The sequence below is a fragment of the Bombus pascuorum genome, chromosome 4, assembly GCF_905332965.1.
Source record: "Bombus pascuorum chromosome 4, iyBomPasc1.1, whole genome shotgun sequence".
In the NCBI taxonomy this organism is placed as follows: domain Eukaryota; kingdom Metazoa; phylum Arthropoda; class Insecta; order Hymenoptera; family Apidae; genus Bombus; species Bombus pascuorum.
In genome coordinates this window covers 6,254,403-6,271,174 of record NC_083491.1, presented here as the reverse complement: position 1 = coordinate 6,271,174, position 16,772 = coordinate 6,254,403, and the positions used below count along the sequence as shown (strand labels likewise).

Sequence of the window (16,772 nt, the reverse complement as noted above, 5' to 3'; positions counted from 1 at the left end):
ATATTAATAGGATTAATTATAAATGTAATCAATAAAAAAAATTATTAATATAAATTTCATTATTAATAGGATTAACTATAAATACAATTAATTAAAAATATTATTAATATAAGTAAATTATATAATAATATTATGTTATAAGTTATATGACCATATTGATTTTGAAATATTCTAAGTATATATTTTAATCGATTTACATCGAAAAAAAATTAAGAAGAATAATTAGTCTAATTTCAGTCTTTTATCTCTCCATATTATTAATGACAGTCCCTGAATAACCTTTGTACAGGATTTGCCAACAATTTCTTCAAAGAGCTCTTCGATTTTTATTCTATCTGATCGCTCCATTTTCCCAATCTGATTATAATTAATTTGCCAGGAAAATGTAACAAATTTTTATATATAAAAGAAATTACTTAAAGGTCTACGCGATCTACATATTAGAGTTCATGCTCGATTCTGCAGATCCATATTATTAATTACAGTCTCTGAATAACCTTTGTACAGGATTTACCAGCAACTTCTTCAAAGAGTTCTTCAGTTTTTATTCTATCTGATCGCTCCATTTTCCCAATCTGATTATAATTAATTTGCCAGGAAAATGTAACAAATTTTTATATATAAAAGAAATTACTTAAAGGTCTACGCGATCTACATATTAGAGTTCATGCTCGATTCTGCAGATTCCAACGTAGATGATGGATATAGATGCATAGCCGGAAATGCTCTCGACTTTGACCGATAGTGTTTTCATGTTTAAGCTGGAAGAAATTTACGGTGAGCGATTAGAACATCGATAATGTCGATAAAATATCGCTCGGAAAAAAAAAACAAACACGAGTAAATATAAAAGAGCAAAACTTACCAGTTAATCTGTTTCTTGGTATTCCAACAAGTGGTGTGCTTCCTCTCCATTTTAGATTCGTCTCCATTATCTATTATTCAGGTTATTTATTAGCTTCTTTAAAAGGCGCATATATATGTACGTATACATATTAATTTCAAAAAATCTTTTCAGCAAGGAACTATTACGCCAGTTATGCTCAAGACTATGCACAAATTTAGGTCGTCCATATTTCTTCAGAAGTATTTCACTTTTTGGTGGACGATAGATGATCATCGCCACGATGAAAATTAAAATCAGTAGCAAACCGAAGAACCTCATTCTTGAAAATCTGTCGTGAAACTGAGTGTTCCGATATTTCCGGCAATCCTTTGACCTAATCACCAGCCCTGTACCTATCCTGAAATTTTAGGAAAATCGTTAGAGAAGATTAGTAATAATACAACAATGGGAGCCCGTAGGTAATTCTTGCTTGCTAAGTTTTGAAAGAAATAGTCATAAATCAGATAATACAACATAAAACTCTATTGTGACTCTCCCAGTACCGTTTTTCTTTCAGGGAAAAACGGAACTTTTAATATTCTTATTATAATAATATATAATATTCTAATAACAATAATATAAAATTTTTGACACAAAATCGAAAGAAAAAATCGCGTATATCGGTGATAACTCTTTCTTGTTTCCCTGGAATTAAAAAAATTTTTAAAGTAAAAGTAAAGATGACATGGACAATGAAATTCCCAGTATTTTATAATCGAACAAAAGTGGTTTTTAATCTTGAAGATCGCTTGGTTTGTGTTATTGTTGCGATTGTAGATTCCATGTAGAGATTACGAGCGACACAAATTATGGCCAAGCGACGCGATGGACATGCGGCATATTATAAAAAATAAAAAAATGACTGAGCCTCTAATAATAGTCCTTTACCGTAATACCGTTCAATGCCACTGTCTGTTTCGAGCTGACCGTACAAATAATCGTATTTACAGGGCCATCAATATTCCTTTTTAAAAAAGAAATTTCCTCGTCGTCTGTGTATTTAGTAACAATTGTCGTGTACGTAAATAAGATTGTATTTAGTGAGGCGACACGTTCGTTTTAAATAAAAGTATTTAACAAATTTGACTGTTAAAGGCGTATAATTAAAAAGAAATTAAAATAATAGCAGATTTCATAATTCCATCGTTGCTAAAAAGTTTATACATTAGTAGCTTCGTAATGAATTAAGTTTATCGGAAAGATGTCGATCGATAAAAAAAAAGTCGTATTATTTATTAAATTCTCATAACTTATAAAGCAATAGCATATTGCATAACAGAATGAAGCAAAGACGTAGAATTGACGTTTGCAACTGTGTGATAACACATAATAATAAATGGGAATTTTGCGAAGACGCAAAACTAAATGATACCCGATAGAAAAGCGATTGTCAGTAATTACGTATAAATTACAAGATTTGCATGTACGGATACCAACAAGAAGAGACAAGTGTATATTCCGATGTATCATCATATTCCTTATTTTGTTGTTTCAACGTTTTTATACAGTTTCATTCGTCCGCTTCTTCTAAATTTCTTATGCAGTATAAAATATACATTTAAATATAAAAAATTTGGCATCGAGACACTTTGAATAAAATTTGAATTTAAAGTAAAAGGTTTGTGTTAAGGCATTCGAATACAAATTTAAATGTAAAATTCCGAATTCGAATTAAAGGTAAAAAGTTGGAATACGAGTTAAAGAATTCGAATTTAAATCCGAATTACAGAAACCCATTTTTAGAAATGTATAGAAAATTCTGTTTATTATTTGTTATTCTATGGCGTGCAGATTTGAAAATGGAAAAAATTTGTAGTTGCCTAGAAACTCGTCGATCATAGGAAGAAGAAACGAACAAAAGATATTAGTCGATGCTCACGACCTATGTGTATTTTATCGAATATTCAATATATTTCATATTTCGAGTTATATATTTGAATAAACGATAAATGCTTTTGTTCGCTAGAATTCGTAGGAAATCATACTGTCATACGTCTTGCATATAAATTAATATAAAAATTTTCTTTTATTATTAATAGTCATGTTTAGAACGCTACAACGTAAATTTGATATTCGTGTCAATATCGCATACGTACAAATACAGACAGACAAAACGCTAGCTGTGCTTACAGGCAACCACGACTTACAATTAAAATAGTTTCTCACGATACAAAAATAACACCAACGTATAGTATATTTAATGACATATATTTTCGCAGAGATAACGTTCTATCTGCTTTAGATACCTATTATAACGTTAAAAGGAAGCTAATCGTATATTGATAAATAGAATACAATTAGAGTATTATCCACATATATGAGAAGATTAAAAAAGGATAGGAGGAAGACACTCTGAAAAGTTTGTAAACCAGGTGATATTACAGTTCGATAGGATGATCAAATCAATGAATACAAGCGTAATATCCGATATTATCGTTAACGGAAAGGATATCGAGAGTTCGATGAAACAGAGTACGCTCTGTATGCTTCGTGTATTGGCAAGAACGGTATCACAAATGACAATAAATTTGGTTTTTAAACGTTCAACTCGACGAACACCGATGGAACTCTATTCGTCCCGATTTACCGGTAAAATCGAAACGCAATAAAACTCGTTGCATAACACACCACGAACAAAATGCAAAATAATTACAATTTCTGTTCAATCTCGCTTACAATAGTACGATCTTGCGATTTTAATCGCGATGTATCGACGTTCGACGCGTCGAATATCGTCGTTGGTCGTTGTATCTTTAACTCTCGACTTATTGGCGTGTTTCAGGTCCTACAAGCTATTATTAATCGCATGTTCACGAATCAGAAGAGTATCCTAAAACCTTCAGAGTGATGACACGGGTCATGGCATCCAATTTCTTCATGGCTAAATAGCTTGAGCAAGCAGTACCATTTAATTAACGAGTTGATTCGGACGTTTGGACGATTAGTTGCTGAAGATGAGCATGCTGCTCGTGTCTACGTTGGCGGAAGCGGAGCTAGAGGCGGAACTGCCGCCGGATCCCGACGAAGCTTTGCTCGATGCCTGTGCATTTGCGCTAGCTCCTCCATTTCCGCTTCCAAAAGCGGTCGACTTGGCGGACGAGCTGCTGTTGGCGGAACCTCCATTGGCGAACGAGTTCGAGTTCGCGCTGGAAACAGCGTTTGAGCCTGAAGAAGGGAGACGTAATCATTTAATTAGGACCAAGCCTGATTCGATTGCCTTGACCATAGATGATGCGGTCGCTTCGGCACTGGCGGACACGTCTATGAAAGCAACAGCAAATAACGAATGAATTAAGAAGCATGTAAGCAGAAAAAGTGAGAGGAAGAAGTTGTGGAAGTTTCTTGTTCCTTGGAAAATAAAGGTGAGCATGTTTCTAGGTGTGAATTGTAATTGATTTCTTGTCAACGTTATAATTGAAATGCTCTTCGATTAAAAATGAAAATAAGGATAAATGTTAAGATAAATATCGATTGCAATTGAAATTTTATGAAGCAGGAAAGACAATGAGATAAATTTCACTAAATGTACATACCACCGTGTGCCCCTGAATCGCCATAGCCACCAGCAGCACCTCCAGCAGTGGCGGAAGCCTCAGCCTTTGCACTGGCACTAGCTCCTCCAAATCCACCGGCTCCAGATCCACCAAATCCACTTCCAGCGCCTTTGGTTGGGCTTCCAAAGCCACCGAGTCCACTTGATCCAGTACTTCCAGCATTTGCTATAGCGTCAGCTTTAGCACTTGCTCCAGCATTTGCACCAGCGGTTCCAGCAGCGCCATTACCAAAGCCGGGTCCAGACGTTCCATAGATAGGAGCACCTTTGCTTGGAGCACCGGAACCACCGATTCCACTTCCTGATCCAAGTGCCCCTGCGTTTGCTCCAGCATTTGCTCCAGCATTTGCTCCTGCATTCGCTCCAGCATTTGCTCCGGCGTTTCCAGCAGCACCGTTACCAAAGGCAGATCCAGGCGTTTCATAAATAGGGGCACTTTTGCTTGGAGCACCATAACCACCGATTCCACTTCCAGATCCAAGGGCTCCTGCATTCGCTCCAGCATTTGCTCCGGCGTTTCCAGCAGCACCGTTACCAAAGGCAGATCCAGGAGTTTCATAAATAGGGGCACCTTTGCTTGGAGCACCATAACCACCGATTCCACTTCCAGATCCAAGGGCTCCTGCATTCGCTCCAGCATTTGCTCCAGCGTTTCCAGCAGCACCATTACCAAAGGAAGATCCAGGCGTTCCATAAATAGGGGCACCTTTGCTTGGAGCACCATAACCACCGATTCCACTTCCAGATCCAAGGGCTCCTGCATTCGCTCCAGCATTTGCTCCGGCGTTTCCAGCAGCGCCGTTACCAAAGGAAGATCCAGGCGTTCCATAAATAGGGGCACCTTGGTTTGGAATACCATAACCACCATTTCCATTGCCTGATGCACCAGCACCAGCATTAGCTCCAGCACCAGCATTAGCTCCAGCACCAGCTTTGCTTACTCCACTGGATCCAGGACCGTAAGTTGGTGCAGAGGGTCCATAGATAGGAGCATCCTTCGTAGGAATACCGTAGTTACCACTGCCTGATCCAGAATTTCCAAATGCACTGCCTGATCCACTTGGTACAGTTTCATAATTTATTTGTGGACTGGCAGGGATGACTATAGGAGCCTCTTTAATCGGTTGACCGTATGCTCCACCAATTCCAGCTGCGTTTGCGCCAGCATTGGCATTAGCAAGGGCCCCAGCATTCGCTCCTGACCCTGCAGTCGGTCCGTAGCCTCCTGGTGCACTGCCCTGACTAGGATATGGTGCACCTTTAATTCCCTGTATATTTCCAGTTGTTGCTCCACTGTTACCACCTGCTGGGCCTGCTACAGATACATAATGTCCAAGTTCATGGGGACCTCCAGCTTCCTTAACTCCAGAGTTAAGGAATGGATTTTGTGCACCGAATTGTCCTTGAGACCCTCCGACTGTGCCAGCATTTGCTGCAGCGTTTGCACCGGCGTTTGCTCCGGCATTTGCGTTAGCATTGGCGCCTGCATTTGCAAGCCCTTGACCTTGACCACCTGTCAGGAATGGATTGTACGCTCCAATGGGTTTTTGTGCATTGTTTGGATAATAGTTTCCACCCTGAGCTGGCGCTGATGCTACCGGATATGCGTTTCCATTGGCAACGGCGCCTGCATTAGCATTAGCCGCTGCGTTGGCGTTTCCTTGAGAAGATCCACTTAAGAAAGGATTGTTCGCCCCGATAGAAGTGGCTGGAGCACTTCCTGGATAGTATCCCGATCCTTGAACAGGGTAACCACCGTTGAGGCCAGTACCAGCACTGGCGATCGCTTTTGCATTAGCGTTTGCGTTTGCAAAACCATTAGCATTTGCGTTTGCAACGGCATTAGCGTTTGCAACGGCATTAGCGTTTGCGTTGGCGTTGGATCCTCCATAGCCCGTCGGATAGTCGGGTTGGAAGCCGGTTGGTTGGATGTAGTTACTCTTTCCAAATCCACCTGCTGGAAAAAGACAACAATAAGTAAAAAGGAAGGGTAAAAAATTAATTGATCTTTCATCACGAGGACAATTTACAGTATGTGCTACATAACAGAAGTGATACATAGGTGTATATCACCTATCAGTATAAAACAGAAAACATTGAAAAGTAATGAAATTAATACAAATTTTAAATTCACAGTCATCCCAGGCTGCAATAAATCCTCATGTTAGATGTTAATCAGAGTAAGACACAAAAGAAACAAAACATCAGCTTCCTGTTGATTAATAACAATTCACACAAACTTTACGTTAGTACTTATCGATCTGAAGTATATACAAAGAAGAAACTCTCTTCAACTCCAGAATAAAGTACAGGTGCGTCAGTGCAGTGCATCAGTGCAGTGCATTATCGTGTCAATTTACACACCGCTCATCTATCACTCTCAGCGGAACTACAGTCAGTTAAATCAACAGTGCGACACGAAGTGATTACAATCGACACTCCTCTTCAACGCGAAACTGTGTGTTCTTTAACCGCATGCACGCCACATCAGCTGTAAGTCAACTGTACACCATCCAACTTCCGTCCGAACGAGCTCACCTTGGCCATGTTGTGGCGAATCCTCGAGTACGATCACGACGGTTTCAGGTTCTGGATCAGGATCGGAACCAGGTCGCGAATACATCGGTCTACCGTATACCGGTTCCTCCATAACTACCACTGGAATCAACGTCTCCCCATTGTTGGGAGGATGATGAGAAATCTGTGGAGGCTGCCGAACTGGAGGCATCGGATGGACGATCACTTGGGGACGCTGGTGATGATGATGGTGATGACGATGATACATCGGAGGAGGATATGCAGGAGGCGCATAGACTGGAGGAAGTACGTGAATCCCTCGATTATATCCCTCGAAACGGTATGGAGAACCGATTAATGTTTCAGGAGGTTGTCTTTGAGGAATGACGAGAGCTTCACTACCAGCGGCCACGTTGCTTTGAACATTTCCTGCAGGATAGTAACCAACCGGTGATTCTCTGCCTCGGTTCGATTTCGTATTGGCATTTGCACCTGCATTGTTCTGGGTGGTTTCTGGAGAATAGTAAACCCTCGATGATCCTGTACCGTCGATATAATTTGATTTCGCATTTGCATCTGCAATTGCACCAGCATTGCTCTGAACACCTCCAGGAGAATAGTAACCGCCAGGAGGTCTTGTTCCGCTAATAGAATTTGCCTTTGCATCTGCACTCGCAATCGCGCCTGCATTAGTTTGAAAACTTCCAGGGGTGTAATATCCACTGAGTGCTCCCCGGCCGTTATTCCAAGTACTTTTAGCATTCGCATTCGTGTTGGCAGCCGTATCGATTGGAGCGTATTGAGGGGAATAATAGCTGGTCGCTGATGCATCGCTATTAGAGACGGCATTGGCATTCGAATTCGCGTTGGCGTTCGCGTTCGAGTTTACACCTCCGTTTGTATTAAAGTTCGCATTAGCATTTGCACCGGCGCTCGCAACGGCGTTCGCGCCAGAATTACTGCCGTGATTCGCGTTCGTAATCGGTTGAAAACCGGAACTACCGTATTCTTGATATTCTGTTGGAACGTAGTCGTTGCCAGCGATGTTAGAATTATAATCTGGAGAACCGATGTAACCTATGTTCAAAGAAAATTCAACGCTTTTTACGCGATCGATGAAAATGCTTGACGCAACGTAACAGAAAACAGTGATTTGCTTCTTGTTTACTCTGACATAAGAAAATTCTCCGATTACGAAACGTTCACGAGAAGATGTTCGATAAGCACGTTAAAGAACGTGCTTCGTATTTAGATCTATCTGCACACTTTTGCAGATTATTTTCATATTGAACATTCTCGATCAGTCGGCTATTCCGTTTGAATATTCTCTTGTATTAAATACCTTGAGCGTTAGCAGTTGCACTGGCGTCGGCCTTCGCAGAGGCTCCCCCGAGGGCCTGAGAATTCGCGTTGGCAGCGGAGTTAGCAACACCATTGCCTTGGGCCGTTGCCGAAGAGATGGCTACAGTGCGCGAAATTGAAAGTGGTCCTAAGTCCAGGTGGTGAGTACTGCCCAACGAATGGCTCGAAGATTTAGGATCCTTGTGAAACAGACCCAATGGATCTAACAGCGTGTCTTTGTGCCTCTTCAATGTATCTAGCAGCACACCTATAAAGCAAGATCGATGTTTGTGTTTTAAAAAAATGATCTGTGGAAGATATTTTAATAATTAGACATAGTAATTAAATGAGATATTGACAAAGCTTTTTTCGAAATTCCGAGAAAAGAGAAACTCTAAATAAAGTTAGAAGACTCGAAGGGTGAAAATAATTGCATCGAAAATAATTAGTGTCCTTCTATTCATTTCCTACAATACCTTTCCCACTGTTAATTTTTGCGTCGCCTCTTTACCACCCTCGACACTTATCCGGAAATACTCGAGTTCTAAATAAGAGAAAAACTCACCAGGTCTCGCGGACGAGCTGCTTAGGTATAAGAGTACCAGCACCGGCACAAAACACTTAAGAGATCGCATGTTTCTCGCACTTAGTGAAGAAGATACACGAATCCACCAACTTAATCTTGCTCGCCGTTACCGCTGCTTCGAATCGATAATCGCCGTGGACGAAGAGTCAAGAACGACTGAAGCTGTTGAACGAGACAACAACTTATATACGAAGCATCGGTGGATTTTACGTTGGTCAATAATTGACCGTCAGTCACTCTTGCTCATTGGTCTCCTGCATTCTATTCCTTTCCCCCATACGGACTGATACTTTCAACTGGAAACGTCTTCGATAATGTCCATAGACTTTCCGAAAACGATCCCGATGTTCTAGGAATTAATAGCAGGGAAGCACCGACCGATAATAATTTTATAGTCAAACGACGAAACTTTCACTGGCTAGCAGCGGCTGACACTGTCAAGGTTAAACCGCTTCGTCGAACTGTTTCTCGTTTTTCCATGCTTGGGTATTTTTTCTCTTTACTTTATAACTCTCAATTTGGTTTTCCGAATGAACGAAAGTTGGAAATTTATCGAATTACCTGCTGTTATCAGAACCAAAGAAAGCACAAGGGGAAACCCTGGTGATTTCAAAGATACAGAAACGTATCACCATTGATCACTAAATTATTTGGAAAAGAGCATATTTTGTTAGAGGGGAGGTCGGGGTCAGGAGGTAAACAGACGAGGTAAAAAGCATTGTTTCTGGGACAGATATTAGAAATTAATTCATAAATATTGAAAATATTGTTGAGCACTAGAAAATTTTAGCACGATACCTTGGATAATAATTTTAGACCGTGAATATGTAAATAAATATATGCGAATAAGTTTTGTATTCTGTAAAATATTCCGTGGCTAGTTATAATTAAAAATAAGCCTTGCAAGGAAACATTTCTCGAAAAATAAATTAGTCGATTGATCGTTTCCAAAGTTGATTATAAATGTCATGGTATTCCAAGCCGATATACAGCAGAGAATCACATTTCAATGTACTACGAGTGTTTGTACTGTTTATCTGTGGACGATAGGTATAAACTTGAAGATTGTCTGACATTATAATATTTTTATATAACGGGTGACAAATATGACAAAAAAAATGATGGACACCGGTAGAAAAATATTACTTAATAATTTGCAGTTAAAAACCTCGACAATTCCATCGATGTATTAACGAAGCAATTAATAACTATGAGTAAGACACAGTGCGTAGGAGAAGATAGTAAAATCTTGGAAGAATCGGAGAAAAAAGGATACGCGATCTTATAAAGATCCGGTATCGAAGGCGTCTTATAAAGAAATCTCATTAGCAACGTTTATCTGACACGAGCTACCGTAGAAGTCAGATTTTCAGAATTATCATTAAGAAATGGATTGATGTTTCTGAGAACAGAACTTGAAAACTTGGAAAGTTAGTTGGAAATATCAGTGGAATGTTGTTGGATGCCGTGCGGGATTTATTTACTTCTCTTTATATTTATCGGTATTAGATAATTGGAATTTTATGATCGATAAACGACGCGCGCATAAATGATGGTTGACGTAATGACATTAGCATACAGGAAAATTCTGATAGCGGTATCTCTTCGCAAGAGGCGCTGAGAAAATATTTGAAAATAATATATGTGTACGTGAAATCTTCTTCTCATCGTGTGTAAATATTCCCTTATGCAAATATCAGTTAAAAAGATTTATGACGATCGATGTTAAAATATGGATAAAAGTCGATGTTAAAATAAGGAACGCCATAAAATTAGAAGGGGAAATCCAGTGATACAAACGAATTTCCATCGATTAGTAATATCTCCACTCTCTGTTGTTTGTTGGACGCGACAGTAATCGCGAGGTCTCCTCCAATCTTGACCCTATGAATTCTGATATTAGGTCAAGGGATTAGTCGCGTGAAGTTACCAAGGAAAAATTATCGATACGTATTTCTCTGAAATGAATTAAAAATGTTTAGTGTCCGGTATCTTCTGTGTTGTTGATCGTTTTTTCTTTTTTTCTGACAACTAGTTTTTGTCCCTCTCTTTCTTTCTGGGACTCGAAATGCCATTGACGTAAGCACTAGTTTTAAAGACAAGGATACATGTCGACTACAGCTATTCTACGTAGAGATCCTTTTGCGAAAGAAAGTCAGAGTTGCGCTTGCGACATTCGAACTCTTTCGCAAAGGTTTCTGTTCTCTTCTGAACAAGAATTTATCATCATCTTATGCGAGCCTCTAATACATAATTTTTCAATTTAGTCGTCGGTAGATCGACATATCTATGATCGTTTTATATATTGTTCTCGATTGTAGCTTTCCGAGTAGTTTTACAATTTCTATTTGAGGCTCTAGAAACTGGTATCTCCAAGGTCAGGTTCAACGACTGCTAACTCATTGGGTATATTGTACGAATATTTATGGAGAATAAAAAAAAATAAAAAAAAACATTGATCATATCCACTTAACGACCGATTCGTCTTCAAAAAAAAAAAAAAAAAAAAATAAAAAAAATAAAAAAAAAATCAATGTCGTCGTTTGCTTTGAATTCCAAGCATTGGTATAGAGAATTTTACAGCTAACAGATGATCATTTTAAATCTTTGAAATCGTCTCGATACTTGGAAGGAACAGAAATAGCGATTGTAAAAGGAGTAAGAAGACACAAACGTGTCTCTGCGATTATGCAAATTAGGAATAAAAACCGGTTGATATTATAAATGAAGGGCGTAAGATAAACCTTCGGGATAACCGTCCGTAATTTAAACGAGATGTCCCTCGAAGATACACCGTTGATATACATTATTTCTGTGTAGCTCGATTTTCAGGAGAAAGATTAACGCCACAGCCAGATTCCTTTTGTTAAAGGAAATGTGAAAACAATAATTTTCATGTTGAAGCCTGAAAAAAACAAAAGGCAAATTATCTCTGCGCGATAAATTATTCTTTTTTAACAATGAACATCAACGCCTATCGTATCATTATCTGCGGTTAAATCTATCGACGTCTAACGAGAAAATATAGAGATACGAAATACTTTTTCCAGTGATTTATTTCTCTGAAAGAACAATCGTGCCTTTAGTTTGGTTGCTGGAGAATCTTTCATTATAAATTCAACGACTTGTCTGCAACGAGATCTTTATCTATCTGTACACGAAGAAAGCGATCCTGTTATTTAACGTTCATACAGATTTAAAAATTAAGCGAGACGATAAGTCGAATAGCTTTGCGTTTATATTGCGCATTTAAAGATTGTGATTACTAAGTTACATTGCTTACGAAAATATATGATGACAAATAGATTTCTCGAAATATTTTCATGGATTCTAATGCCGCCGTATGATTTTTCATTGAACATTCCGAGGTTTCCACCTACGTCATGGTAATGACGACTCGAGACGGACACGTACCGGAAGCAGCGTGATTTAATAAACAGTTCGCTACAAACATTGTTCCGATCATACACCTTGAACCACTAGTTAGAAATTCCAGAATCTCGTGAGGGGACTTCTAATTAGATTCAAGCTGGAAATCCCATTCTCTGAATCACACTGGGCAAATATATAAAAAATATTTCGATTTCCATGTTTACGATTTACTTATCACACCTACGATTTCTGGACATTTTGCTATATTTTATACTATAAATAGCTGTACCTTTCATCTTCTTATACTATACATACAAATACTAATACAAATACAAATACTAACTAAATACAAATACTATACATTTTGTAGGATTGATCCATAATTTCGTGCGATTTCTATTTCGAATTTAAATCTAATTAAAACCACTTGTTCTACATCAATTTCTATTTAAATAATATTTATTTTCCTCTTCGATATTAAAATATATAATTTTACGTTGACGGTTGAAGTTACAACGAAAATGCCATAACAAAAATTAATAATCGCTGAAACTGTTGAGTAATTGTGAAGAAAGTTGAAGTTTTTACATTTATTTTGCAAAAGCCGCACGAATTTATGGACCAACCTATCGATCTTCCCTTCAGTCTGCGTCCTTTGGCCAGAACTTAGGAGGACTTTGTATAGATCTGTTCTAGAACTCGATATCGGGACTACAAGGAACGCCAAAGGCAAACGCGCAAGGATATTTATCTGAATATATGCATGAGGCCGTGTGAACGTTCGATGAGTTTCATACGATATCAAAATTCGAGCAAGCAATTCTCGACGACGAGAGAGAAGCGATTTGTTGCGTAGAAATCAAGTTCTTTGGGTCAAGTGCCCCGAGAATCAAGCGAAACGAGCACGCGTTGCTGATACGGAACTCGCATTCTTACGAAACCAGACCGCGAAACATTTCATTCACTCGCTTCGCCTTGATGACTCACTCGCTGAGCGAATCGTGTTACACGCGCGACGAAATTCGATGGCTGCCAAGAAAAACCCAATGCGCCAATGCCATGCTTACGTGACGATCACGCACGCGTTCCCACATAGAGATCGAACGAGATAGCCGATTTGCATAAGCGTTCTTTTCTTTTTGTGAGCATTCGTTGTTAGCGGACAGATGAGAGCATTGGGAAATTTGCGGAACAAGCGAAAGAAATGTACGATAATTTGAAAATTTTATAATGAAATTCTCGTTGAATTTATTTACAGAATATTTATGAAGAGGTCTATTTCAGTGAATCATGAAAAATTTGAGCTGTGGATATTTATAGTACAAAGGCATATTTCCATAAGTATGACTAAAAAATATGGAACCTAAACAGCAGTTTGTTTTATTTATCAAATATTGTGGCGTGTACTCGACTTTGTCGTGCATATACTTTTTATTAATATTTTTCGAATATTCCAGTCATGAAAATAATATTTTTGTATTAGAGTATGAGATAAGAATCAAAGCGCGTAAAGCGTAAAATATCTAATTTTTTTAGAAGTTAGAAACATTAGAATGTTCGAATCTATTTAATTGTAAATAATTCTCGAACTTATAGCTCCTTTAGGACTGTGACCCGGTTTACGATGCTTTAATCCTTGCGTCATACTGTAAGGCGTCATTAAATACCACACGACTATTTCTTTCGCGTCAATTTAAAAATAGAATTTGCATAAACGGTAGTTCAAAAGTGAAACATTCGTTTGTATTTCATTCGAAAACTGCTCTTAAGTAATACACCCAATTTATATGAGAAAAAGCATGATCAGTGCAATACGCCATTAGCTTTCCGGTAACGGGATACTTTTCTTCTTTAAAGTCCTCTTCTTCTAGCTCATCTTTCCGAATACCCACTTTAACGTCGATGCTCTGGCAAAATGTATTATTTTAAATAAAAAAGATACAATTTAAATATTGAAACAGGTATGAAAATAGAAAGGATAAGGTAAAATTCTAATTTGTTAGCTTTCGGATTAAAGGTCCGAGACGATTTTAATTAAAAATCACCTGTTTAGAATCTAACGTGGTTGACGCAGTGTCCACTGTGAAGATTTCAGCAACGTCGACGATAAAATCAAAGGTCTTTGTTTCTCTGAAGACATTTTTGAAAGATATAAAAGCTGGAGAGCTTCGAGCGATCACGTAAGGACCCATAGGCTTTGGCAAGGAGCAAGAACCGATCAAAGGGAAGCTTAAAGACAAAGGAGCTGTTAATCGTTACATTAAATATCGAATTACCCGTTTCACTTCTATTAACATTTAAAGCGAAGAATCATGTATGTATGTGTGTGAAAAAGAATATCAGTACGAATTATGCTTTTACATAAATTCTCCGGCAGTGTCTGAAGATGCTATCAACGTAGCAGTGGCATTTTCAACATCGTACGGCTCATAAATTACGTCGATTATACCCTCGCTTAGTTCATTCACTTGAATATTTTTCGGACACGCGAAACACTCACTATCTACCTAAAAAGTAATAAAGAAAGAAGCACGTAAGGCTAGATGGATTGTATTTTCCAACGTATTAGATTGCTATAATATCACGCACGTGTATCAAAAATATGGCATTCTCGCGAGTGAAATTTCTCACAGGAAGCGAAAACGCGTAATTGCTTCCCAAAGCCGCATTGACACGCGTGGTTTTCTCTGGAGGAGCAGGACTGGCCTTCAATCGCAATTCGTATGGAAATCGGCCCAGCTTTTCGGAATCAACATTTAACGTGACAACGTCGGTGATGAATGGTATCGTTGGATGATATATTATAGTAATATACTCCTGCAATTTTCCACATTTCAACGTTCCAAGTATTCAAAGGAAGAAGAATAAAACGACGGTAGATTAACGAGGATTACACACGTGCGATAGTGGTTGCACGATCTTTGACACTTTGGTAACAGTGACAAATGGATGAAGACACTCTGCTGTAAATTTGATCGTTTCACGTTCGAGGGGATTCTCCAGTTTCAAAGCGTAACAAATCTGGGATCGGGCAGGGGTTGCCAACTTGATCGATTCGATCACTTCCGGTTCTGTTACTTCGTACTCTATCTCGTAGAATTGATATTCTTTCTCCATATTGGTGAACGTTACCTGCATCGAGCAAAAATAAACATCGAGTGTCTAGAGAAAGATACATCTCTATTTTTACGTTCTATTAAAGATGTTACGTACTTTGAAATAAAAGTTCCATTTCTCGTAGCAATAAAACACTGCTCGGTAATCTCGCTGACTGTTCGGTGGAACGTCGATTCTTTCGTTACCTACGAAGCTATATAGAGGAATCTGGCCACGAAGAACGAGAAACGGTAAGAGGTTTATATTCGAAAAACTTTAAAACAGAGCACACGATATCAACACTATAAAAATCGAACCTTTGATTGCGTGTTATCGTTTGTTAACAATTCGATCTTACATTGGAATCGCTGTTGCGTATTTAACCAGTTGTGAACAGGCAACAGTTCGGTATACCTCGTTTTCGCGGGGAATTGACGGCTTATCTTCTCGGTAACTCTAGGTGGCAAGCTTCTGCCACGAAGAAAATATAACAAATATAAGTTTTCGTCCTGGGATTTCAGCACCAGCGTTCCCTGCACGAATAAAAAGAAGAGAGAAACAGCTTCGAATATAAATTTCCATTTTGAACTTTGATTTATATCGGTTGACTTTCTACCATATGCAAAGTGTTTTCAGAGTTCATGACCAGGGGTGAATATGTGACAATACAAGGAGCAAATTGTTGCGAAGGAACTTGTAACGTTTCGTCGACGGAGAAGTAATCTCCGGTTACTTCAACCTTCAACTTCCAGGTATGGGTCGAATCGTTCGTTATAATCACGGATCGAGTTTGCTTTCCTCGTACCAAACACTCGAACGCGATCGTTTCGATCGGATCAGGTAGTTTGCAGCACGCTCCGCTAATTTTAACCCTCAAAGATTCGTACTTCTCAATCTCCATTACTGCCTGCAAAAAAGATACCGAAAGTAGTAAGAAAAAGTAGTAAGAAAAATTTAGGAAATATACCTGTATCGAGAACTCATCGAAAATCATAATTCGGCATTAATCTCGTTAAGAAGATAGATTAAAGATTGTAAGTAGGCTGTTAAAAATAATCAGTGGTCGAAGCCCCAATTACTTCGACGTCAGCGGACAATTTTTAGCCCGTGTAATCTCGAAAGTTAAACCGACGCGACGTCGAGGACGTGGTGGAGTGGCGGGACACGCGTGCAGAGAATCTCATTAAGAGATTGTTTGACATATTTGTACGCCGTGACGGGAAATGAGGTCGTGAACTCACCTCACCCTCAATTAAGTTACGCTGCTCAGGGGGTTGGAACTTCACCGTGAAACTGACATCCATACCGGCCGAGCAGTAACCGGACATAGGAGTAATTTGGAAATCTTTCGGCAATTTCGATGTGTTCCACTTGAATCTAAATTAGTTTTCCTATTAACAACGTAACTTTAACCTCGCTTT

The 16,772-nt window shown here is 38.7% G+C and overlaps 2 protein-coding genes and 1 long non-coding RNA gene across 5 annotated transcripts in view; 1 reads left to right on the top strand and 2 right to left on the bottom strand.

Moving 5' to 3' along the window:
• Window positions 1-2,893: 2,893 nt before the first annotated feature.
• Window positions 2,894-9,355, bottom strand: LOC132906026 (fibroin heavy chain-like). 3 transcript variants are annotated; one of them, XM_060957853.1, is made up of 5 exons: window positions 8,863-9,317; window positions 8,299-8,565; window positions 6,978-8,033; window positions 4,420-6,396; window positions 2,894-4,051 (listed from the first exon to the last, which is right to left on the bottom strand). In XM_060957853.1, the coding sequence occupies exons 1-5, from the start codon at window positions 8,930-8,932 to the stop codon at window positions 3,828-3,830; spliced, it is 3,594 nt and encodes a 1,197-aa protein (XP_060813836.1). In that variant the 5' UTR covers window positions 8,933-9,317; the 3' UTR covers window positions 2,894-3,827. The 3 variants fall into 3 exon arrangements, with proteins under 3 accessions (XP_060813836.1, XP_060813837.1, XP_060813838.1); XM_060957854.1 differs by having other exon boundaries at window positions 4,420-6,393; XM_060957855.1 differs by having other exon boundaries at window positions 3,908-4,147; window positions 8,863-9,355.
• LOC132906042 (uncharacterized) lies at window positions 4,124-4,725 on the top strand. Its single transcript, XR_009657924.1, has 2 exons — window positions 4,124-4,188; window positions 4,265-4,725. It is a non-coding gene; the product is annotated as an uncharacterized LOC132906042 (long non-coding RNA).
• A 4,905-nt stretch (window positions 9,356-14,260) lies between the features above and the next one.
• LOC132906114 (hydrocephalus-inducing protein-like) overlaps window positions 14,261-16,772 on the bottom strand; it is a 28,521-nt gene continuing 26,009 nt past the window's right edge. Inside the window, exons 55-62 of the mRNA XM_060957983.1 lie at window positions 16,593-16,728; window positions 15,950-16,258; window positions 15,766-15,884; window positions 15,469-15,625; window positions 15,154-15,387; window positions 14,845-15,072; window positions 14,617-14,762; window positions 14,261-14,484 (exon numbers count right to left, since the gene is read on the bottom strand). Coding sequence (XP_060813966.1) covers window positions 14,286-14,484; window positions 14,617-14,762; window positions 14,845-15,072; window positions 15,154-15,387; window positions 15,469-15,625; window positions 15,766-15,884; window positions 15,950-16,258; window positions 16,593-16,728 — 1,528 coding nt within the window. The 3' untranslated portion in view covers window positions 14,261-14,285. The remainder of the gene's footprint in view (window positions 14,485-14,616; window positions 14,763-14,844; window positions 15,073-15,153; window positions 15,388-15,468; window positions 15,626-15,765; window positions 15,885-15,949; window positions 16,259-16,592; window positions 16,729-16,772) is intronic.

Bases quoted from the DNA above. Each gene is read 5' to 3' on its own strand.
- LOC132906026 (XM_060957853.1), bottom strand. From the start codon at position 8,932: ATGCGATCTCTTAAGTGTTTTGTGCCGGTGCTGGTACTCTTATACCTA. The intron at 8,566-8,862 runs GTGAGTTTTTCT...CTTGCTTTATAG, and splicing joins CAGCTCGTCCGCGAGACCTG to GTGTGCTGCTAGATACATTG. The intron at 6,397-6,977 runs GTGAGCTCGTTC...GTCTTTTTCCAG, and splicing joins TTCGCCACAACATGGCCAAG to CAGGTGGATTTGGAAAGAGT.